The sequence below is a fragment of the Centropristis striata genome, chromosome 1 (genome assembly GCF_030273125.1).
Source record: "Centropristis striata isolate RG_2023a ecotype Rhode Island chromosome 1, C.striata_1.0, whole genome shotgun sequence".
Taxonomy (NCBI): domain Eukaryota; kingdom Metazoa; phylum Chordata; class Actinopteri; order Perciformes; family Serranidae; genus Centropristis; species Centropristis striata.
Genome location: NC_081517.1, coordinates 20,880,545 through 20,906,707, shown reverse-complemented (window position 1 = coordinate 20,906,707; position 26,163 = coordinate 20,880,545). Strand labels below are relative to the sequence as shown.

Here is a 26,163-nt window from a genome sequence, read left to right as displayed (position 1 = left end):
AACATAATCACCACAAAGAAGATGATTTGTTGTTGCTGACTCTCCGGTGCAGTTTTATCATAAAATACCAAATCTGTATTTTATTTTATTTTGCCAACTCTATACGTTACATTTTTATACAGCATTGTCTGAAAATAAAATAAATTCTATTGCTGAAAATTGAAAGACAAAAAAGTTGGTATGAAGAGTTTTCAGCACCCTTCAGCTAAACCACCAGTGGTGATGAGGTAGGGTAAATACTGGATATATATATATATACACACACACACAGGTTATGTGGTGTGACATCACCCCTCTTTCAGGGGTGTGGTTTACTATATTCAACAACTTTGCAGTGAATGGCGATAGAAAATAAGTAGCTAGCAAGATATTTCAACAAAGATTTTTTAAAACTGCCTATGTTGAGCTAGTTTGCAATTTTAATACTAATCGTAATACTAATCACTAGCTAGCAAGTTAGTATAAAAAATAAAAAAGCTAGTTTGGATAATAATTTGTCAATGCACAGATTAATAATAATGGTGATAATAATATAAAAAATAATAGTATGAAATTAATGAGCCTATCAATCCCCCTTAACCCATTAACGCCTAAAGCGCCTGGAAAAAAATGCCTGGAAAACCTATGGGCGATTTTCAAATGACCCCCTAAAACCTGAAGTTTTTCTGGAAATTCAACACCTACTAAATAATAGATTTTTCAGCCTCTGTAGCAGATGAAAATGAAATTCAAAAAGTATTTGAGAGCTTATACCCGTGACTTTCATACGAAGTTGAGTTTATTTGTCCAAACCTTCAATACATTTTTTTTTTAAAATCTACAAACTTAGCAAATGTTACATTTGACTGAATAAAAAATCCTATGCATAATACTAATACATGCCCATTAGCAAGATGCAAACATGATATGACCACTGGAAGAACAAGACATAGTTCTCATTAGCCTACTCTAATAAAAAAAATTAAATAATAATAATAATAATAATAAATAATAATAATACATTTTATATATTGCACTTTTCAGGGTACTCAACGACGCATAAAGTAATATAAGACATAAACAGTCATGATTTCTTATATCATCATCACAATCAATTAGCCTATTATTATTATTAATATTAATATATTATTCAGATGGCCACAAACCTGTCTGTTCTTTGGTGAAAATATGTCGTCTAAAAACATATTCCTCATCCATAAATCCCGGTCGATTGGTTCCGGATTCCAATTAAATGATCGGCGCTGTTTTAATCAGATCTCTTCCGTCACGCCATGAAATATAAGTTCTGGAAAAGTCCAATGTTGCATTGCGACACTCCCGCATGTATTCTGATCATGTTCTGATGCATTACATTGGCCAAGAGACCGAAAATAGGTGGAAAAAAATACAAATACTACAAAATGACATATTCACTGTCCCGGCCTTAATGGTAGAGTGACGCAACATCGCTCCCGGCTTTAATGGTAGAAATGCGGTAATGCTTTCCCGGCGTCAATGGGTTAAACAGGGACTCTCTGCTGAGTAGACTGACACCTCATACAAGTTGCTACGACACATGGTTCAATATTTATAAAAAGGGGGCGTGGTTTAAGCATAAAGGGCGGGACTGTATCAAATATTATTATGTAGAACTATTCAGTGATGGACCATCATCATGCATGACAAGTTTGACGCAGATTTGACAATGTATGTTCAAGTTATACAGTCTTGTAAAATTATTATTTTATTTAAATTTTATTGAAATCAGTTCGTCTATTACTAGGGCCCGAGCACAGTGCGAGGACCCTATTGAAATTGGTCTGTCTATTATTATTATAATTCTGGAATTTCAAATGCCCTTTTGAGGCCTTTATCATTTTGAAAAACTCAGCATATTTGCAATATATGTCAATCTTCGGTGAAATTTTCGTATTCTACGCGCCCCCTATGAATTTTCAAAAGAGCTTCACAATCCAAGAAATTTACACGTAGAGAAATGAACTTTGTCTAAAAGTCTGAAAAAACAAGTCTGAATAACTCATTCCCGAAAACGAACAGGAAGTCGGCCATCTAGGATTGAATGTTGCACTTTTCATTGTTTTACCCCATTTTCACATCGCATACTTTAACAAACTCCTATTTAACCCAATCGACTTCAAATTTTGTCAATGCCATCATAAGGCCTTTGGGATTAAAAGTTATTAAAAGCTTGAGTTTTCATAAAACTATGTGGGCGTGGCATGGCAGCAAAAATATGCCGTTTTGTCATAAAACACAAGATTGTTCTAACTTTTCCATACTTTATCTGATCTGGTCCAAACTTCTCATGCAAGAGTCCAGTCCTGAACACTTGTACATACTAATATTTCTTAAAGCCCTGCCCCTTATCCTTCATCCACGCCCCCTTTCGTAAAATTACCACGTTGCATTTTTTAGTGAACTCCTCCTACCGATTTAACCCAATTAACTTCAAAGTTGGTCAGCACCATCAGAACGCCTTTGGGATCAAAAGTTATTAAAAGCTTGACGGATCGTCACACTATGTGGGCGTGGAATGGCGGCAAAATATGGCGTCTCACCACAAAAAAAATCTCACATATGATGAGAGTCCAGCCCTGAACACATCCACATTTCAATATAGACATATTGTCATAGTGACCTATGCTAGCGATAGGAAGTAACATGGTTTACACCTAGCCCCAGCAGTAGGTTTCATGTTTAGGCACGAAATTTCGTACACAAATGTATCATGTGGAGATGCACAAAAAAGCCTCTTGGAGCAATACCCCAAACCCAACAGGAAGTCAGCCATCTTGGATCGAAAATGGCATTTTCTGCTGTTTTTTTTTTTTTTTTTTGCCATTTCCATGTCGCATACTAAATCCTCCTACAATTTCAACACAATTGACTTCCGACTTGGTCAGCACCATCATAAGGCCTTTGGGAACAAAAGTTATTAAAAGCTTGAAAGACCACCACATTTATATTATATTTATATTAACCATTTTGCATAGAAACTTTTATGAGGTGTCAGTGTACTCAGCAGAGAGACCCTGTTTAAAGGGTGATTGAGACAGTCTTGATTGAGATATTGTTGCACTCGGCAGATACTGCCTTATTCCTTTGCTCCACCCATTTACGCTAGTCACGCCCCCTTTCACAACACAAGCTGTTTGTCGTCCACTCTTTTCAGAGGTGTCGTTGCACTCGCCACAGAGTTCCTATTTCATTGGTGTCACCCCTTTACCTGGCCACATCCGCTTCCGTAACCTGTTGCCTGTATGTCGAAGGTTCTCCCCCATTGGCTCCAATCCACTCGGGCCTGTTCATCGCTGCTTGCAGCTTTAATTATAATTGTTGTTGTTTATGTTATAATTGTGTATTCAGCCTTTTGATTCCATACAAACTGAATGGGTTTTAAGTGTCCTAATTTGACAGTAATGCCTAGAAAATGTGGTTTTGGGTGATGATGTTTGTGTTTTATGTTTCATTCTTTTGTATAGAATAGTAATAGTAAGAGTTCTTAATTTTTAATCATTCCTTACCTGTCTTTCTTCCTAACCCTCCTCTTTCTCCCTGTCTTACCACTTTTACCACTCTAGTTGATTTATGACCTTGGTGTGTCATTCCGCACCATCATGTGGGTTTGGTCTGGAATGGCCTGCCTAGTCTTCATGAACTGCTTCCTAAACTGGCCTGCTGAATCCTTCCCTGCGCCTGAAGACGTCAGATACATGTCAGTGCACTCTCCCACCTGTAGTCACATTATTGTACTCATAAAGAAACACACACAAACACATCATCACTGAAAATGACTGTGCTACTCCTCCTCTATGTGTTATGTGTGCCCAGAATGTGTCAGAAATTCTCATTATGTGATTAGATCAGGAAACTCCTTTGTATGCATCCAACACATGCTTGTAGTTTAGTCGTCCAGTTAAAAGACCCCCTCCAATTGACTATACTGACTCATATCTGTGCAGTGTCTCTAAGCTTTTCCCTTGTCACTAGAGGGGTGTTTTCCCATTCCTCTAACAAAGGTGGAGATGTTGCATTTCCCTAAAATCAGAGATTTGGTACGTCATTTCTCTACAGTCAATCAAAAGCTGTAAAAAAAACCTGAAATTCTCTGATGTTTATTTTAGTCTATCCAGCTTAATACTCACTGCTCTTCCACCAGTCAACCCAACTCAAGCAGCAGTGGTGTGTAACAAACATGACCTTTTTTCCTAAGCTTAACCAAGTAATTAGGGACCGAGCACCGAGGTGCGAGGACCCTATTGAAATTGGTCCGTTTATTATTATTATTATTAGGGACCGAGCACTAACGGTGCGAGGACCCTATTGTAATTGGTCTGTTTTTTATTAGGGACCGAGCACTAACGGTGCGAGGACCCTATTGAAATTGGTCTGTCTATTATTAGGGACCGAGCACTAACGGTGCGAGGACCCTAATGAAATTGGTCCGTTTTTAGGGACCGAGCACTAACGGTGCGAGGACCCTATTGAAATTGGTCCGTTTATTAGGGACCGAGCACTAACGGTGCGAGGACCCTATTGTAATTTGTCCGTCTATTATTTTTCTCCTTCTCCCAAATGAATCGCCTTTTTGGAGGCTTTATCATATTCAAAAACTCACCATTTTTGGAATATACATAAATCTCCGCTGAAATGTACGTATTCTAGTGGTCGCAGGAATGGGCGTGGCAAAATGACTCAACAGTGCCCCCTTGAAAGTGAAGAAAATTCAGCCCCTCGCACAGGAATGACGTAGAGACACGAAATTTGGTACATACATGTATCATGGGAAGACGCACCAAAAAGTCTCAAGAACCCATACCCTAAAACGTACAGGAAGTCGGCCATCTTGGATCAAAAATGGCGTTTCCTGTTGTTTTGGCCCATTTCCAGGTCGCATACTTTAACGAACTCCTCCTACAGATTTCACCCCATGGACTTCAAACTTGGTCAGTACCATCACACGGGCTTTGGGATCAAAAGTTGTATAAATCTTTACCGAATGTCACACTATGTGGGCGTGGCATGGCGGCAAAATATGGCGTCTCGCCATAACACACGAGACTGTATAACTTGACCATACATTGTCCAATCTGTCCCAAATTTCACACACATGATTAGGGTCCAGCCCAGAACACACCCACGTGTCAATATTGACCCACAGTCATAGCGCCCCCTGCTGGCAACACGAAGTAACATGTTTTATACTTAGCCCTTGCAGTAGGTTTCATGTAGAGACACGAAATTTGGTACACACATGAATCATGTGGAGACGCACCAAAAAGGCTCTTGGACCCATACCTCAAACCCAACAGGAAGTCCGCCATCTTGGTATGAATATTGAACTTGTCATCGTTTTTGGCCATTTCCAGGTTGCATACTTTAACGAACTCCTCCTACAGATTTCATCCCATTGACTTCAAACTTGGTCAGTAGCCTCACAAGGACTTTGGGATCAAAAGTTGTATAAAGCTTTACCGACGGTCACACTATGTGGGCGTGGCATGGTGGCAAAATATGGCTTCTCGCCATCTAACACCAGACTGGATAACTTGACCATACATTGTCCAATCTGTCCCAAATGTCACACACATGATTAGGGTACAGCCCGGAACACACCCACGTGTCTATATTGACACACAGTCATAGCGCCCCCTGCTGGCTACAGCAAGTAACATGTTTTACACCTACTTTGAGCTGAGTAGTAGGAGACACGCGATTTTGTATGCATAGGGACTGGGCCCACAGCGCCGCGCCTGACGTGTCCTCCCGTGACAGCTATTCTTCTTCTCCCAAATGAATTGCCTTTTTGGGGGCTTTATCATATTCAAAAACTCGCCATTTTTGGAATATACGTCAATCTGCCGGTAAACTCCCGGTTTACGTATTCTGGTATTCACGGGAATAGACGTTGCAAAATGACTCACTAGCGCCCCCTTCAAATTTTCAAAACAGCCTCCCAATATAGGATTGTTTCACCTACACACACAAAACTTGCTACGTATGTGTATCAAGGGCACACGCACCAAAAACTCTCAAGAACCCATCCCCGAAAACGTACAGGAAGTTGGCTATCTTGAGTCGAACACGCCGTTTCCTGCTGTTTTTGGCCATTTCCACCCCGCATACTTTAACGAACTCGTCCTACAGATTTCTTCTGATTGACTTCAAACTTGCTCAGTAGCATCATAAGGCCTTTGGGATCAAAAGTTATTGAAAACTTTACCGCCGCTCACACTATATGGCCGTGGCATGGCGGCAAAATATGGCGTCTCGCCGAAAAAACCCCGATCTTGATAACTTTTCCAGACTTTGTCCAATCTGCTCCAAACTTCTCATGATTCATCAGAGTCCAGCCCTTGACACTTCTAAATAACCATCTTTCATCAAGCCCCGCCCCTTATGCTTTATCCACGCCCCCTTTCATAAAATGACCACGTTGCATACTTCACATAACTCCTCCAACAGATTTCATCCCATTGACTTCAAACTTGGTCAGTACCATCACAAGGCTTTGGGGAACACAACTTATCAACACCTTTACTGACCTTCACAATATGTGGCCGTGACATGGCAGCAAAATATGGCGTCTCGCCATCTAACACCAGACTGTATAACTTGACCATACATTGTCCAATCTGTCCCAAATTTCTCACAGGTGATGAGGGTCCAGCCCTGAACACACACACATGTCAATATTGACACACAGTCATAGCGCCCCCCACTGGCTACAGGAAGTCACATGTTTTATACTTTGCCCAAGCAGTAGGCTTTACGTAGAGACATGCAATTTGCTACACACATGGATCATGTGGAGATGCACCAAAAAGCCTCTTGGACCCATACCTCAAAACCAACAGGAACTCCGCCATGTTGGGTTGAATATCGCACAATTCATCACTTTTACCCATTTCCACGCTGCATACTTTAACGAACTCCTCCTACAGATTTCACCCCATCGACTTCAAACTTGGTCAGTAGCATCACAAGACCTTTTGGATCAAAAGTTATTGAAAGCTTTACCGACGGTGACACTATGTGGCCGTGGCATGGCGGCAAAATATGGCGTCTCGCCAAAAAAAAACAGATCTTTATAACTTTTCCATACTTTGTCCCATCTGCTTCAAACTTCTCATGCTTCATCAGAGTCCAGCCCTCGACACTTCTAAATAACCATCTTTCATCAAGCCCTGCCCCTTATGCTTTATCCACGCCCCCTTTCATAAAATGACCACGTTGCATACTTTACATAACTCCTCCAAAAGATTTAATCCCATTGATGTCAAACTTGGTCAGTACCATCACAAGCCCTTGGGGAACACAACTTATCAACACCTTTACTGACCTTCACAATATGTGGCCGTGACATGGCGGCAAAATATGGCGTCTCGCCATCTAACACCAGACTGGATAACTTGACCATACATTGTCCAATCTGTCCCAAATTTCACACACGTGATTAGGGTCCAGCCCTGAACACACCCACGTGTCTATATTGACACACAGTCATAGCGCCCCCTGCTGGCAACAGCAAGTAACATGTTTTACACCTACCCCAAGCACATTGGTAGGAGACGCGCCCTTGGGTACGCAAATGGACTGAACCCACATCGCTGCACCCGACGTGGCCTCCCTCGACAGCTCCACTCTGCTCGGTCCCGTTCAGTCCTGCTTGCAGGCCTAGTTATTAGGGACCGAGCACTAACAGTGCAAGGACCCTATTGTTATTGGTCCGTTTATTATTATAACGGCAAATGAATCGCCATTTTGGAGCCTTTCTCACATTCCCACGCTCACCACATTTGGTAAAAAGAAGAACCTCCGGTGAAATTTGTGTATTTCAGTGGTTCTGAAAATGGGCGTGGCAAAATGACTCGACAGCGCCCCCTCGAAAGTCAAGAAAAATTGGCCCCCCGCACAGGAATGTCATACAGCCACAACATTTTCTACGTACGTGTATCATGGCAAGACGCACCGGAATGTAACAAGAACCCATACCCTAAAACGTACAGGAAGTCAGCTATTTTGAGTCAAACATGGCGTTTCCTGCTGTTTTTGTCCATTTCCATGCCGCATACTTTAACGAACTCCTCCTACGGATTTCACTCAATTCTCTTCAAACTTGGTCAGTACCATCACAAGGCCTTTGGGACCAAAAGTTATTGAAAGCTTTACCACTGGTCACACTATGTGGCCGTGGCATGGTGGCAAAATATGCCGTCTCGCCATAAAACACAACATCCTCATAACTTTTCCATACTTTGTCCGATCTGCTCCAAACTTCTCATGCCTAATCAGAGTCCAGCCCTTAACACTTCGAAATAACAATATTTCATAAAGCTTTTTTTATGCTTTATCCATGCCCCCTTTCATAAAATGACCACGTTGCATACTTTACATAACTCCTCCAACAGATTTCAGCCCATTTACTTCAAACTTGGTCAGGATCATCACAAGGCCTTGGGGAACACAACTTATCAAAACCTTTACTGCCCTTCACACTATGTGGGCGTGGCATGGCAGCAAAATATGGCGTCTCGCCATCTAACACCATACTGGATAACTTCACCATACATTGTCCAATCTGTCCCAAATTTCTCACACCTGATGAGGGGCCAGCCCTGAACACACCCACGGGTCAATATTGACACACAGTCAATGCGCCCCCCACTGGCAACAGGAAGTAAAATGTTCTACCCCTAGCCCCAGCAGTAAGTTTCACGTAGAGCCACCAAATTTGGCAGACATATGAATCATGTGGAGACGCACCAAAAAGCCTCTTGGACCCATAACTCAAACCCAACAGGAACTCCGCCATCTAGGTTTGAATATCGCACACTTCATCTATTTTACCCATTTCCACACTTTATACTTTAACAAACTCCTCCTACAGATTTCACCCCATTTACTTCAAACTTGGTCAGTAGCATCACCAGACCTTTGGGATCAAAAGTTATTGAAAGCTTTACTGACGGTCACACTATGTGGGCGTGGCATGGCAGCAAAATATGCCGTCTCGCCATCTAACACAAGACTGGATAACTTGACAATATCTTGTCCAATCTGTCCCAAATTTCACACACGTGATTAGGGTCCAGCCCGGAACACACCCACGTGTCAATAGTGACACACAGTCATAGCGCCCCCTGCTGGAAACAGCAAGTAACATGTTTTACCCCTACCCCGCGCCCAGTGGGACTGAGCCCACAGCACCACGCCCGACGTGGCCTCCGCCAACTTGGCCTCCCCCGACAGCTCCACTCGGCTCGGTCCCGTTCAGGCCTGTTTACAGGCCTAGTTTTGTTTGAATTCACAACAAAACGACTTGGCCACATGCTCAACAAGTTAGAAACGGACTCAGAGCATTAAAAAGTAATGCCAAGCGGTCCTGACCAAGTGTCAGAAGGCCCTTTCATACTGCCGTTTCAAGCTATAGATATTCACGCCTCTGTAACGTCTCGGCAAAACTAATAAGCGTATCAAGTGTTCCCGGCTCTGTAACGCCTTCAGAGGTACGAACAGAGATGTAAAATTGGTGGGACTGTTGGAAGCCGGACCACTATGAATCGGCCATTCCGTATGTGACGTATCATCAGAAAAACTCCTCTCACTGAGTCCAACAGTCATCAAATCATGTTTCGCTTGAGTCTGTAGAATCCCTACAGCTAATTGTGCAGCCTATTAGCGCTGTGCTACTGTGCAGTACTGCTGCTACTCTGTAGCACGTCACTATCATCTCCTCCCACCTCGTTCCACGACTGGGCACGAATATCATGCCTTTGTGGGACTTTTCCGGGAACACACTATGAAAGGGTCTAGTGTGCGATGAGTTGGGAATGAGAATGGGTTGACGATGTACTTCAAAGCCATACCTAAACAACATATATGCACTGATGAGCATCAGTGAAGCCTATGATACATTGAAATATTATTACCTTATTAAGTTGTTGCATTGCATTTATTTAGCTGACACTTATCCAAAGTGACTGGCAATAAGTGTGTTAAATCGTGGTAATCACATGTATATAATATGTTATTACATATTCTGAACTGCTTCGAGTGCTACATTAAGATAATTTTTAATGGGCCAAGATAAAGTCTGAAGAGATGATTCCTCAGTCACTGTCAGAATATGTGTGGAGTATCAGCAGTCCTTCAGATGTCGATAGGGACTTTCTTTCCACCATTGTGATTGTGATTCTCCAGTTTGGAGAAAATACTTGCTCCCTGAAGGTTTTCAAAAGCACATGACATTAGTGGTAATGGATAACGGTTCTTAACAGTAATGTCATTGAGGCCCCGATACTTAACACAGGGCCGGAGGGAATGGTCCTTCTTCTCTACAAAGAATAATCCTGAACCTGCTGGAGACGAGGATGGCTGAATAAGGGAGTTACTGAAAAGAGAAGGAGTTGGAATCAGAGAAACCTGAATCACATTGTCCGAATATCTGTGGTGTAGGGAGACACTGTGCTCTAAGCGTGAACAATTCCTCCTTGTGCACAGATCTAATTCTGCTGAGTGCAGATCTAAATAGCGCATGGATTTCTTCCTGACTGTTTCGACTTCCTGGAAGAGATAATCATTTTGCGCTCTCAGTGATTCTACTACCTTTTCTAGAACATCTTTGCTCTGAGAAGCAATGTTGGTTTGCCTGTGGAAGTTAAAAAGCAAACATCTTAACAATTGACCATTAGATGCAGCTTGTGCATCACACCTGTCTCTGAGCAGGGAGTTTATCTCATTCTTGCACTCACTGAAATTTAACCTGCTGATAAATTCAGGATAGCCGGGTTTAAGGCTCTGTGCTAGGGATGAAATGAACTGTTCTACGCAGGGGCTCTGCATTCTTAAGGAACAGAAAACCAACCAAGGGAGTTTAGTACACAAACAAAATGGTTGGTTGAGATGTTGTTTTGACACCTGGTGATGTAGCTTTGACACTACACTAATAAAACAAAAGGGCTCTACACTATAGAGAATAGCTTCCTGTGAAAGAGGACAGCTACAGAACCAACTGCTGGCTGGCATATGTTTTTTCCAGTAAATGTAAACCTCAGTTTACAAAGGGGAACTTTGCTTCTTAAGCTTCAAACTTGCACACTAACTGAAATGCAGGGCTGTAAACACGTGAAGTAACTGCTAGGTACAAAATTATTAATTTCACAGGGCTGGAAGCAGGCTGTGACTCAATCTCAGTCTCTATCTCTTCCCGATATTGAAATGCACAGAAAGCAGCAAAAATACAACTCTATGTGCACAGGGCCGGAGGCACACTGTGTCTTACTCAACAAAGGAAACAGGGGAGCACTTAATTTATCGCAATTTTGGGACGGCTGTGGCTCAGTTGGTAGAGCGGTCGCCTACTGATTGGAAGGTCGGTGGTTCGATCGCTGACCGTGGCAGCCTACATGTCGAGGTATCCTTGGGCAAGATACTGAACCCCAAATGGCTCCCAATGCTGCGTTCATCAGTGTGTTCATTAATTCCCAATGGATGCAGGTTGCACAGTTGAGGGTAGCCTCTGCCATCGGTATGAATGTGAGTAAGAATGGGTGAATGAGCGCAGCCTGGATTGTGAAGCGCTTTGAGTAGTTGCAAAGTGACTAGAAAAGCACTATATAGGTGCAGGTCCATTTACCATTTTACCAAATATCTGAAAAAGTTGCATTGAATACCCTGTATTCAGATGCTGAACTAAACTTCTTAACTTCTACAGAGTAGGTTAACTTAGATAGTTATCAACAGCAAGTGGTTAACTTACTGGGGATTTCCACCGGGCATGTTACAGCAGCAGCACGTCTCCACACCGTTTTTGCTGCGTCTTCTGCCCGGCGTCAATTCACACCGGGCGCGTTACAGCAGCAGCACGTCAGCTTAGCGAGCCGGTCGTATACACGCGAGATAACGACATCATGCGATAATCCTGACCATACGGGAGACCGCAAGATCCCGCTCTCATTGATTAGAGTGTTACCTATATGCAACGGCATACGCGACGCTGACGTGACGCTGCAGTAACGCGCCTGGTGGAAATCAGGCTTTAGCACAATGAACAGAATGGAAGGTTTAACGTTGGAAAATACCAATACACAAATCTCTTTAAAAAAAAAACTAAATTCATGAATAAATTATTTTCCAACATAATGTACTTTTGTAAGTACAGATATATCTACTCCTGTAGCAGACTACTGGTGTAAAATGTAAAGATAAGTAAGTCTTAAATTGTAATACATTTTTTTTGGTGAGGACCAAAAATGAATATGCTGTTATTAATATTGCACAATTATGAACGATTGCCAACTGTATGCATCATGTGGGGCACCAGGGTGTTGGGAATTTAAGGAAACCTCTTTTATGATTAAATGATACAGGAAGTCAAATATGTAAATAAAAGGGCATTACCATAAATGCTTTCCCTCCCATAAGGATATAAGATATGTAAGGATGAACCTGAGCAACACTTGAAGCCTGTCACACAAAGAGTCATAAAGTACCCTGCTCTGAAGGGATGGCCTGGCCTTTTCCTGCCTTAGAGGACAAATAGCCCTGTGCTATTTGGCCTTGAACATCTTGACAGTGCACCTCTCCACCACCTCCTCCAGTGTGTCCAACCTGTCTCCGATCACTGAGCCAGCTCTTTTGACCAGTCTGTTCAACCGCCTTGCATCTCTGTGTCTGACACTGCCTCCCCAGCAGACTGCAGCATAAAACAACGCACTATCACCACAGACTGATAACATACCTGCAGCATCTCACTATATACTTCCTTAAGAAAAAGAGGTGCCACTGCCCCTTTTGTGGAGAGCATCTATGTTTAGGGACCAGTCCACCATATTATCGAGGTATACACCTAGATACTTATAACTTGGCACATCCACGATGCCCACCACACAGGTATTCACTGGCTGAAGAGGGGGCTTGAATCTGCGGAAATCTATGATCATTTCCTTAGTCTTTGAGGTGTTCAGTAGGGGACAGTTCTTGTCACTCCAGTCACTGAAGGCTTTCATCAGATTCACATTCCTGTCCATTCCTGATACACGCCACAATAGCAGTGTCATCCAAGTATTGGACAGTGCACAGTTTGAACTGGAATGGAACCAGAACAGTCCCTTGTGGAGCCCCTGTGCTGCTCATTAATGTCCCAGAAACACAGTTCCCCAACCTGACATACTGTGGTCTTCCTGTCAGGTAAGGTGATCCAGGAGATAAAGGACAGATCCACTCTCATCGATGTGAGCTTGTTTTTGAGAATGTTGGGTTGGATGGTGTTGAATGCACTTGAAAAATCAAAGAACATGGTGGAGGAAGAGGAGGAGGAGGAGGAGGAGCAGCAGCATTGGAATTGGGCGAGGCCGCTGTATTGAATCTATTGAAGAACTGGTTGAGTTCATCAGCTCTTTCTACATCACCTGGCACTGGCTGTCTTTTCTTGATCTTGTTTCTAGATGGTGTTGATTCCTCTCCACATTTAACGGATGTTGCTGTGCTGTAGATTTCTCTCCAGTTTCTTCTTGTATTCCACCTGTGCCATCTTTAATCTCTTCTTCAACCTATATTGTACTTGTTTGAGCCGTGCTTTGTCACCATATCTAAAAGCTATCTTCTTCTCATTGAGGATTGCCTTAAAATCACTAGTAATCCAAGGTTTGTTGTTGTGGAAAAAGCATACAGTCCTAGTGGGTATGACCTTGTCTCTACAGAAGTTGATGTAATCAGTAAAGCAGTCAACCAGCCTGTCAATGTCCATACTGTTCTCCTCTGTTTCCAGCAACACATTCCAGTCTCTACATTCAAAGCAGTCCTTTAGAGCCTCAGTTGCCTCTGGTGTCCATTTCCTCACTCTGAGTTTAGTAGGAGACTTCCTCCACACACACAGGGGTTTTAACAAGTCTCCAGAAGAACTAAGTTGTGATCTGACCTTCCAAGTGGTGGTAAGGCAGTAGCCATATACGCCAGAAGCATATATGGCTCTGTGTTGTTTAGGCTTCGCCAGTGGTCCACGCTGTGCCCCGGCCACATGGTAACATTTTCTGGATAATATCCAGTATTGGTTGCTTACCCATAGCACCTTCTTGGAGACCAAACATACGCAAGTTCTTCCTCCTGCTCCGGTACTCTAAGTCCTCTGTCTTCATCTCCATTTATTTCAGCTGTTTTACAGTTGAAGCCAAGTCTGCCTGTACACTCTCAAGTTTTCCCTCCACAGCCATCACTTGGCCCTCGGCTATTTTGATACGTTGAGTGTGTTGCCCTCTAGTGCCGTTATAGTATTGGTCACGTCTCAGAGGCGGTAATTAATGGCGTCCATTTTTTGTCCAAAATCGGAACAGAGCAACATTAGCTCTTTTAGCACTGCTAAGTCGGCCATCTTTTCGGTGTCTGCTTGCTCAAGTGACGAAGCCACTTTCTTGTTTTGAACATTCAATCTTCGAGCTTTGGTAAAAATGTCACAGTCCTTTGAAGTTTGAGATATCAACATCATTTACATTCAGTTAAAAAAATGAATTCTAAGCCACTTTTCAGGGAATAAAAAGATTTATGTGCAACATTGACCAGAGCCCCTCTTCGAGGCTATCATCCTTGTTGAGTGACATGACTTCCCCTACAATAATGATTATAATTAATCATAATTTTGTTTTGCAAGGGCATAGATATCTTCAGGTTGCGTGTGTCACAGTTCAGCTCTGTCTCCCAGTAATTTTCCACTGAGGCTGCCTCCTCCTCACTCCACCTGTCAGCCACTCCTTCCTCATCAGCCAGACTCTCTTCACCTGTTCACCCAGCTGCCTCTGATCGCTAATCAAGCCACTATAATAATATATATATATAAACCTGTTACAAAGTGACTATGATGAAAACACAAGAAAACACCAAAAGGTCAATTTTTAGTCTCATACACATTTATTACAATACTTCAATTACTAAACACTAGTATTACAACATTTAACAACAAGGCAAAACAGGGAAAGGGAAACTGGCTAATGCTAGTGAATTATTTTAATGAAGCAGAGTTGTATATTTTGTAGCTGGTATGAGTCCTGATAAACAGATGTGATGACTGGTACATATCAACCATCACAGTTAACTCATGGTACAGCAGCTTAGTTCTAAATTTCTAATTTAAGTTACAACTTGGAGACTGGAGTTAGATGTGTTTCTTGGGTAGAGAAGCTAGAGTCTGGATCGGTTTATTCCTTTTGGGGAGAGATCCTAATTTTGGCTATCCTAGTTTTGAATCTTAGTTCATGACTGGGATCTTTTGATAGTTCACCATTTATTGTCAAAAGACAAAAGCAAAAGCAAATGGACCAAAACTCAGAAGTATCAAAATGGCAGCAGCCAGCGATCAACAGCAGGGTTTCCTTGGACAGGAGATCCTTTAAAAAGTTAGGACTGCCTCCAGAAGATGGATCCTGGTCAATCACATTGAAGAGTTCTGGGGGAGACAGAGTTAGTCCCTTTCTGCTCAGGAATGGTGTTACTGTTAAAAGCAATTGAATAAAGGTCTACTCAATCCAAACATACAGTTGAAACCAGAAGTTTACATACACTATATAAAAAGACACATATGCTTTTTTTTCTCACTGTCTGACATGAAATCAGACAATCACTTTTCCTGTTTTAGGTCCATTAGTATCACCAAAATTATTTCGATTTGCTTAATGCCAGAATAATGAGAGAAGGGTTTTTTAAGACATTTTTTTATTACTTTCTTCAAAGTCAGAAGTTTACATACATTAACATTATTATGCATTGAAACAATTTGGGAAATCCCAAAGACATGCTATCATGTCTTTGGAAGCTTCTGTTTATTGACAACATTTGAGTTAATTCGAGACACACCTGTGGATGTATTTTAAGGCACACCTGAAACACACTGCTTCTTTGTGTAACATCATGGGAAAGTCAAAAGAAATCAACCAAGATATCAGGAAGAGAATTGTGGACTTGCACAAGTCTGGTTCATCCTTGGGTGCAATTTCCAGATGCCTGAAGGTGCCACATTCATCTGTTCAAATAATTATACCCAAGTCTAAACACCATGGGAATGTCCAGCCATCATACCACTCAGGAAGGAGACGGACTCTGTGTCCCAGAGATGAACATGCTTTGGGCCAAAATGTGCATATCAACCCAAGAACAAAAGCAAAAGACCTTGTGAAGATGCTGGCTGAAGCTGGTAAGAGTGTGTCATTATCCACAGTGAAACGAGTACTGATTACAGATTACAGTTTTGTCAGACCACAGGACATTTCTCCAAAAGTTAAGGTCTTTGTCCCTGTGTGCATTTGCAAACTGTAATCTGGCTTTGTTATGTTTCTTTTGGAGTTATGGCTTCTTCCTGGCAGAGTGGCCTTTCAGTCCATGTCGGTACAGTACTCGTTTCGTATTTATACATTCAAATAAATAATGATATACTATCATTGTTCTTTGTCCACAGTGAGATTGTGAGTTGTCTTGACAGAAAATCCACAATAGATGTTTATTCAGTGGTGGCAAAGGTTCACACTGGGGTTTGAAGTGGTCTTGCCATCTTGTTGATTCTTTGGGATCTCGTAGGTTCAAAGGTCAGTGGTGTGGTGTGCTGGTTTGGGGACATGTAGGAGAAAAGGGAAGTAACTTTATCGTTGGTGTTTGCAGGATATAGTAAATAGTGAATGTTGCACAGAAGAGAAGAGATCTTTAAACTTCATTTATTGTCAAATACAGTTGCAAAAAGCACAACTTAATGAAACTGGATCTGTGTATGAACCCTTCTCTGCATTTACATGTTCTAAGCATAAGGAGCCCCCAGGGAACAACCTGGGTTTTAGTGTGCATGCACATGATAATGACCATAATATAGTCTGTGGTGATTAAAATTGTATTGCACATGATGTTAATTAGTCAGTCTGATGTATTAGCTTTCCTTCCTGCAGAAAGGGAAAGGAGTTTACAGTTTACAGTTTGATGGCGACAGGTCGAAAAGATCTCCTGTGGTGTTCTGTGTTGATCTCTGGTAGCCTCAGTTTACTGCTGAGGGTGCTTTTGTAGGACTCCAGAGTGTCGTCCAGGGGGTGGAAGGTGTTGTCAATGATGCTGAGCAGTTTCCTCAGTGTCCTCCTCTCTGACACCTCCACAAAAGACTCCAGTTTCACTCCCAGGACTTACTGAGCTTACTGAGTCAGTGTCAGCTGCCTTCAGCCTGCTGATCCAGCACACTACAGTGTAGAAAATGACACTGGACACCACCGACTTATAGAACATCTGGAGTTGGTTTTCCCAGCACCACTCCACAAACCTGTCCACCACACCTCTGTACTCAGCCTCCTGGCCTCTGCTGATGCAGCCCACGATAGCAGGGTTATCTGAAAACTTCTGAAGGTATACTTGAGCCAGCGCCATGGGAAAGCAGTCCAACATTTAAGTCCAATGTGTTGTGATTAAACAAGTACTGGAAAGATTACCATGAAAATGTTTAAGACGTAAAAGCCATCAGAGGATAATGCCTCATGAGCTTGGTACGTCTGTTCCTCTAGAATCACCAATCAAATTGCATCTAATAAACAGACGCAGATGTTCAGTATAGTAATCATGAATATAATACCCAACACTCTGCATGTTGGAATCTTTTCTCATCAGTAAAAAAGTGAAGCTGGATGGAGTTGTGACAGAGGACAAGATGACTGGGGACAGGTATGTCACCCATGTGACTGTAATGGAAGACATGATGGGACCTAAGGAGCCAGAAACCATGCAGAAAGACTCCAAAAGCACAACCCAGGGTAAGAAATATTACATTTTTGTTGAATTTACATAAAATGGGGTTTAACCTCTTAACACTCAAATACTTTTTTTGATAATTGGTGGTTGTGGGCAATGGATGTTTAGGAGGTGTGTCACATTTTATACAGTGAGGTCGAGACTCATGAAATGCCTTCACTGCAATGAACTGGCTATTACTGATGTCTAACATCATCCCACATGAAGAGAACTGGACTCATTGAATCCACAAGAGTTAGAGCTTTCCAGTGATACCCAGTTTATGTATAATTCACAGCCTGTTTAGAGACCCCAGTATGCAATATGATTATTATGATGATATTAATATGATCTCCAATATATTCCTAAAATTGAGCCCACTATGGCAACCAGAAAAAAACTAAAACGGCAAAACACGGTAAGTATTTTAATAACAAATTTCTATAGACGTCTTGTAGGGTGATTTCACAACAGGATTGAGAGTCTTCTGCAGCCGCTTAACATCGTAAAAATAAGGAGAAAAACAAACTGTAATTCTCAAAACACCTGCAAAGGGTTATTTGCACCTTGAACTATGCTGCCAAACAAAATGGGTCTCAATGCTCCGGTTCTATTCATTTTTTGCAAAATCAAAAATCATTTCTTTGCAAATGAGCATTACAAAAATATTACAATTCACAAACACCAGCACTATAGCCACACGCGGTTAGAATGAAATAATTACCATCTGCAGAGAGCTGGTGGGAAATTAAGCACATTTCTAAGGACAACTAAAGGGTCAACTCAAACTCCCTTATTTTGGTATTCAGTGACAGGATGCTCCCTTTGTGTGTCATTTTAAAATTACATGACAAATTCATGAAAAATAAGGTTATAAAAATGAATAAAATTCTGTCTCAGTCTGACTCTTGTGATGTCCACAGCTGGTTTCGCTCACATACATTTAATGTATGACTGTTGTTGTGATCGGACCACAGGTGAATCCTAGGTTCATTTGTGGACTTTAACTGATGTGGACTAAAATGCAACAGCATGCTCATTCAACTCACAAAATGACATTCTCCCTCAATTTTGGGGCATCTGGCAAGAAACAGCCAGATGTTTTTGTCCCGTGACACCGGCGTTTATGACCCCGACAGATCACATCATTGGTCATGAGACTTGTGACACCACATGGGGTCTCCTGTTATATCAGATCAGAGTCTTCTGATCTCTCTCTTTTCTGCACTGCTTGCTGAAGCAGCAACACCTCAATCTTCTTCAGGAGGGGACACAGAGGCCTAGATTCACAAGCCCCCTCCTCCCTCATCTCCTGCAGAGCCCTGCTCAGATGAGGCCCTCTGTTCAGAAATCTCCTTTCCATAAGGAATTCTGAAAAACTGCAATCCTGATCTACCTTGTACATCAAGGTTACATGAATGAATGCAAAGGTCATTGCAACTGCCAGAGAAGCAACAACGATGAGTGAGAAACTAAATTTCAAATTATTGAAACTCAGCCTGAAATCAAACTTCCTTCCACGGCCTCCATCTAATAGGATTTCTCCCCTTTTCCAACTGGACTGTGAGTAATATAACTGGTCCTCGATAAGCAATCAGCAAGGACTTTAAATACAAAAGATTTGACCTGTGATTAATGATTGGGTTTATATGTGTGTTTTTAAGTATAATTGTTGTGATATTGGTGTAGCTAAATCAGTTGTATGTTAACCATGCTTTACACCAGTCCTTCTCAAATAGTGGGGCGCGCCAAATATAAGGTGGCGTACCAAATTGCTAAGTGCAAAAAACCCCACACCATAGCAGAGGAGCTGATACTGCCTGCAGCATTAGACATGGTTTCTGTCATGCTGGATGACGCAAGTGCTGCAAAATTAAAAACTATCCCTCTGTCCAATGACACTGTGGCCAGACGAATAAATGACATTGCTAACGATCTTCAAGAACAGCTGGTAGATAAACTCAAACAAACGTTTTGCCTTACAATTTGATGAAGCAACTGACAGCAACAAAGACTGTTTGTTTATTGCTTATGTACGTTTTGACATGACAGACTCCCTGTGTGAGGATCTACTTTTTTGTAAATATGTCTGTTCTGCCCTCAGAGTTGTTTTCATAGTTTAAGATACTTTTGCATAATATTTGCATTATTTGAATTACATTAATATTGTGGTAGGAATGTACATGAAAGACACTCACTCAGTTGTTATAGTTTTAAAGAGAACTGGACCTTTATTTTGAAAGTGCAACTTTTATTTTGAAGCGTGATCAGAGGCTCCGTAGTGTTTACATTAGTGGCGACGTTAGCAGCCAGCAGTAAGAAAGACGGACAGTCACTCTGAATCTTCTCTTCTCTTCTCTTCTCATGCTCACGAAAGCAATGGCTGTAAGTTCATAAAGCAGCAGTTTATATGAATGATTAGGAGTACATGACATTAAGTTTAGTGTGACAACATATGTTTGTTGACTGATAAGTCATGCAAGAAGTTAATTTAATGAGCTAATGTAAGTGTATATCCACATTGTACGCTAGCAATGATAGTGTATTAGCCTATTGTTAATGTGAATGGCTATTTTTGGTGCACAGTTCTTGTGTTATATTTTAATAGTATACTTCAACATTGTTTATTGGGAACATGCTGTAAAGGAAACTGAGTTTTGTATTATTTTCTTTTGCAGTTTCACTTGTGGTATTTCACCATATTAGAAAGGAAATAAAGGGAGCAAGACGCTCCAATCCTGGCTCAAGTGTAGTGTCATACCTGAGTTTGGCTGACTGTTGAACTGTGATAACGTACAAGAAGTACTCAACGCACAGGGAGAACAGTACAGTGAAAAGCCACTACTACTACAGTGTGTTGAAGAATCGACGAAAGACTCAATCATGGCCACCTACAATGTATTAAGTGTTGCCGAAAGTGAATCGGTGAAGGCCGAAGAGCGACGACCCCCCTCACCCAAGTCTAGCGCTAGCTCCAAGGGCTCATCTTCCTACAAGTCTGTCATGGAGGCTGCCGCCAGAGCCAGAGCTTCAGCCGAAGCAGCGGCAACCAAGGTAGCCTATGCTAAGAAACAGTTGGAAATTAAAAAACAAAGAGCTGCGCTAGAAATAGAATTAGAAGAATTAGAAATTGAAAAGGAAGCAGAAGCTGCACGGGTGAAAGCAGAAGTTTTAGAAGCAGCTGCAGCTATAGAACATGAAGATGTGTTAAGTGTGAATAGTGATGTTCTGCCACACGTGATTCAGAAACGCACTAGAGATTACGTGCAACGCCAATCACGGCTCAGCTCACAGTCCATTTTGCCCTACAATGGAGTCTGGCGCAGCGAGAATAACTCCAGACAGTGGCCACCGCCTGCAGCAGCTGAGGAGATGCACCCACGGAGCGCCTTCACAGCACCGGTGAATGAGCGTGGGGAATGTGAACAGTTTCAAGATGACATAACCTCACAGTATTATGGCTCCCCATCTCACAGCGCAGTCAGGCGATGTGAATACAACCCTGCAGGGCAGTCAGAACCTGCAGCTACAACCAGGTCTCCTGCGGATGATCTCAGACCCCCAGCAAACCCTCCACGAGCAGCAGGAGGCACACTTGCCCCAAAGCCAATGAGCAATCCGCATATACAACAGGATCAGCACTCTCCCCACCATGCCAACACTCCACCCATGATGGACTTTGCCAAATTTCTTGCACGCCGAGAATTAGTGACTACCGGCCTCACAAAATTCGATGACACACCAGAGAACTTTAGGGCGTGGCAGTCGTCATTCTTTAATGCAACGCATGGCTTAGGGCTTTCATATAGTGAAGAATTGGACCTTCTAGTGAAGTGGCTGGGTAAAGAGTCATCTGAACATGTGAAGAGGATCCGTGCTGTTTATGTCACAAACCCCAACGCTGCCCTACAGCTGTCCTGGGACAGACTTCAGGAATGCTACGGCACACCAGAAATAGTGGAAAACGCCCTGTTCAAAAGACTTGATAGCTTCCCCCGTCTGTCTGCGAGAGACAACACAAAACTGAGAGAACTCAGCGATCTTCTCATGGAGCTATTAGCAGCCAAAAATGATGGATATCTCCCTGGCCTGGCCTACCTCGACACACCTCGTGGGATAAAGCCCATAGTAGAGAAGCTGCCTACAGGCCTGCAGGAAAAATGGCTCAACATCGGCTCGAAATACAAGGAACAGCACAGAAGAACTTTTCCTCCTTTTTCATTTTTTGTGGACTTTGTCTATGACCAAGCCAAGGCCCGAAACGACCCGAACTTCATCCTGTCAATCACCAGCCAGCCATACAGCAAAGGTGAGAGAACTCCATTTAAGTCTAGTGGATTCAAGACTGCTATAGCTGTGCACAAGACAGATGTGTCTGCCACTGTTGATACAGGCTACGTAGCTGCTACAGACAACGACCCAGCTCGATACTGCCCTGTGCACAAAAAAGCTCATCCATTGGACAAATGCAGGTCATTCAGAATGAAAACACTGACGGAACGGAAAACCATCTTGAAAGAACACAGACACTGTTTCAAGTGCTGCTCCCCAAACCACCTAGCGAAGGACTGCCAGGCAACACTGAAATGTGGTGAGTGTGACAGCGAAAAACACTGCTCTGCATTGCATCCAGACACTTCTCTGCCTCCTCATCCATCGCCCACTCCACAAGCAGATACAGCGGCACAAAGCAGTTCCCCTCTCGAAGTGACGTCACGGTGCACTAAAGTCTGCGGCAAGGGCAGCCTCTCACGCTCTTGCTCAAAGGTGTGCCTGGTGCGCGTCTTTCCCCAGGGTCAGCCAGAGCGCTCCATCAAGATGTATGTCATACTTGATGATCAGAGCAACCGCTCTCTGGCCCGCTCTGAGTTTTTCCACATGTTCAAAGTCGAGAGCAGCATCTCTCCTTATCTGATGAAGACCTGTGCAGGCACCACAGAGATGACCGGAAGAAAGGCAGCAGGCTTTCAGATCGAAGCAGTGAATGGAGGTGTGTGCCTGGACCTTCCACCTCTCATCGAGTGCAACGAAATAATGACCAACAAATCTGAGATTCCGACTCCAGAGGTAGCCCTTGCACACACTCACCTGAAGCACATTGCTCCTCACATTCCCAAGCTGGATCCTGACGCTGAGATGATGATCCTGTTAGGGAGAGACATGATACGCGTGCACAAGGTGAGAGACCAAGTCAATGGTCCTCATAACGAACCCTTTGCTCAGCGTCTAGACTTAGGATGGGTGATTATAGGTGAAGTGTGCCTTGACAACGTTCACAAACCAACCCTGAGCGTCTTCAGAACACACGTGCTCCAGAATGGACGTCCATCACTCCTCACTCCTTGTCACAACAACATCAGTGTGAAAGAAAAACTGTGCTACGGCGGGGAGCACAAGTATTGCCACTCTACACACACACTGAAGCCTATGCCAGCTGAGGAACGGCTCGGGCTGACTGTCTTCCAACGTACAGACAGTGACAACAAGTGTGCCATGTCCTTTGAGGATGAACTTTTTTTGGAAATAATGGAAAAAGAAGTTCAACAGGATGAAAAGAATAACTGGGTAGCTCCCCTACCATTCAAGTCACCTCGTCCTCTGCTCCCGAACAACAGAGAGCAAGCGCTATCCCGTCTCAGCTCTCTAAGGCGTACTCTGAGCAGAAATGTTGAGATGAAGCAGCAGTTTTCCTCTTTCATGGAAAAGCTGTTTGAAAACAGTCACGCAGAGATTGCACCGCCCATCAATGACACACAGGAACGCTGGTATTTGCCCTTTTTCGGGGTTTATCACCCACAGAAGCCTGGGCAAATACGAGTCGTGTTTGATTCAAGTGCCCAACTGAACGGCCTCTCCCTCAACTCGGTGCTGCTAACAGGCCCCGACCTGAACAACACTCTCCTGGGTGTGCTGCTGCGTTTCAGGAAGGATCTCATCGCAGTCACTGCAGACATCCAGCAGATGTTTTATGGATTCCTGGTGAGGCCAGAGCACAGAGACTACCTCAGATTCCTGTGGCATAAAGACGGTGACCTGTCTAAAGAAATTCAAGAGTACCGCATGCGGGTACATGTCTTTGGCAATAGCCCGTCGCCAGCCGTTGCCATTTATGGTCTCCGGCGAGCTGCTCAAAAAGGCGAAGCAAGCTATGGTGCTGACACAAAGCAGTTTGTTCAAAGACACTTTTATGTAGATGATGGGCTTGTGTCAGTGCCCACAGAGGCTGCAGCCATAGGCCTGCTCAGACGTACCTGTGCATCACTAGCAGAGTCCAACTTGAAACTGCACAAAATTGCATCAAACAGCATTGCTGTGATGAGAGCCTTCGGACCTGAAGAACTGGCCTCCGGCATCAGAGACTTGGGCCTGGAAAACGAGACACTGCCTGCACAGAGGAGCCTAGGCTTGTGCTGGGACATCAACACAGACATGTTCACCTTCAAGGTAGCCGTCACTGATAAGCCTTACACCCGTCGCGGGGTGCTGTCAATAGTCAACAGCGTCTTCGACCCGTTGGGTCTGGCAGCCCCAGTGACAATCAGAGGCAGGCTGCTGTTGCGAGAGCTGTCGAATGGAGTCCAGGACTGGGACACTCCCCTGCCTGATGAAAAGGTGAGCATGTGGGAGACGTGGAAATCATCGCTCGAGGAGTTGAGCAGCCTCCATGTGCCCCGATGCTATGTTCCAATGTCACTCTCAAAACCCAGGTACACAGAACTTTGCCTTTTTTCAGACGCCTCCAACTGGGCCATAGGGGCAGTTGCTTACTTAAGAGCTGTCACTGAAGAAGGCCATTGTGAAGTTGGATTTGTGATGGGAAAAGCTAAACTGTCACCGCAGCCAGAGCCCACAATCCCACGCCTCGAGCTCTGTGGGGCCGTCCTGGCTGTTGAGCTGGCGGAGCTGATTTTGGATGAGCTGGACCACAAGCCAGACGCTGTTAAATTCTACTGTGACAGCAAGGTGGTCCTCGGATACATCTTTAATGACTCAAAGCGCTTCTTTGTATACGTGCACAATCGTGTGCATCGCATACGCCTGACAACGTCTCCTGAGCAGTGGCATTACGTGCCCTCAGAACAGAATCCTGCTGACTTAGCCACCAGGTCAGCAGCTGCATCACAGCTGGTGGACACAATGTGGTTCAAGGGACCTGACTTCCTCCACAAGCCTCCAAAACCAGACATGCATGTGCATTTTGAACTGATAGAGCCTGAAACAGATGTGGATGTCAGACCGCATGTGACTGCTTTAGCCACACACATCGAAGCCAAGCTGCTCACATCTGAAAGATTTCAGCGTTTTTCCACATGGAACACTTTGCTGAGAGCTGTCTCCTTTCTGATACATCAGGTGCGTTCTCACAAGTCAAGCTCTGTCTCAGACACTTCACAGGGCACCTGTATAGGATGGCATCGGTGTAGTAAGCCTCACACTCCTGAAGAACTCGCGGCAGCAAGGAGACTCATAATAGAGACCGTTCAAAGAGATTCTTTTCTGCTTTCATGCTGCTCTGCAAGCAAAGAGGAAAATCCCTGACTCGAGTCCGCTCCTGACCCTTGACCCCTACATCAGTGACGGCCTGCTGAGGGTCGGCGGGCGTCTCAGACATTCCTCCCTGGAATCAGAGGTAAAACATCCTATTATCCTCTCAAAAAATAGCCATGTTACTAAACTGCTTGTGGAACACCATCACATGCAAGTGAAGCACCAGGGGCGACAGTTCACAGAGGGAGCCATAAGAGCAGCTGGACTGTGGATTGTCGCAGGCAAAGGGCTAGTACGTTCTATCCTCCATCACTGCGTGACATGCCGTAAGCTCAGAGGGAGACTGGAAGTACAAAAGATGGCTGACCTCCCGTCAGAGCGGCTCGACACCTCTCCACCCTTCAGCTTCGTGGGGTTAGACGTATTTGGACCATGGACAGTGGTGACCCGACGCACTCGAGGAGGTGCAGCGCAAAGCAAGAGGTGGGCCATTCTGTTCACATGCATGTGTACCAGGGGTGTACACATTGAAGTAATTGAATCTATGGACACAGCCAGTTGTGTAAATGCATTGCGGAGATTCTTTGCAATCAGAGGCCCGGCAAAACAGCTCAGGTCAGACAGGGGGACCAACTTCATTGCTGCCAGTGCTGAACTGGGAATGAGGCCTTCTGATGAAAAGCAGAACAGCATCCTGAATTATCTCCACAGCAAGGACTGTACATGGGAGTTTAACCCCCCACACGCGTCCCACATGGGAGGTGTGTGGGAGCGCATGATTGGGGTGACACGCAGAATACTAGACTGTATGCTTTTGCAGACCAGAAACACTCACCTGACACACGAAGTTCTGTGCACGCTGATGGCAGAGGTGTCTGCAATAATCAACGCAAGGCCGCTGATTCCCGTCTCATCAGATCCCTCCTCTCC

At 43.7% G+C, this 26,163-nt stretch overlaps 1 protein-coding gene across 1 annotated transcript in view; it reads left to right on the top strand.

The window, feature by feature from the left end:
* Window positions 1–26,163, top strand: part of slc43a1b (solute carrier family 43 member 1b) — a 163,145-nt gene that overhangs the window by 116,614 nt on the left and 20,368 nt on the right. Inside the window, exons 7-8 of the mRNA XM_059334301.1 lie at window positions 3,582–3,715; window positions 17,626–17,768. Coding sequence (XP_059190284.1) covers window positions 3,582–3,715; window positions 17,626–17,768 — 277 coding nt within the window. The remainder of the gene's footprint in view (window positions 1–3,581; window positions 3,716–17,625; window positions 17,769–26,163) is intronic.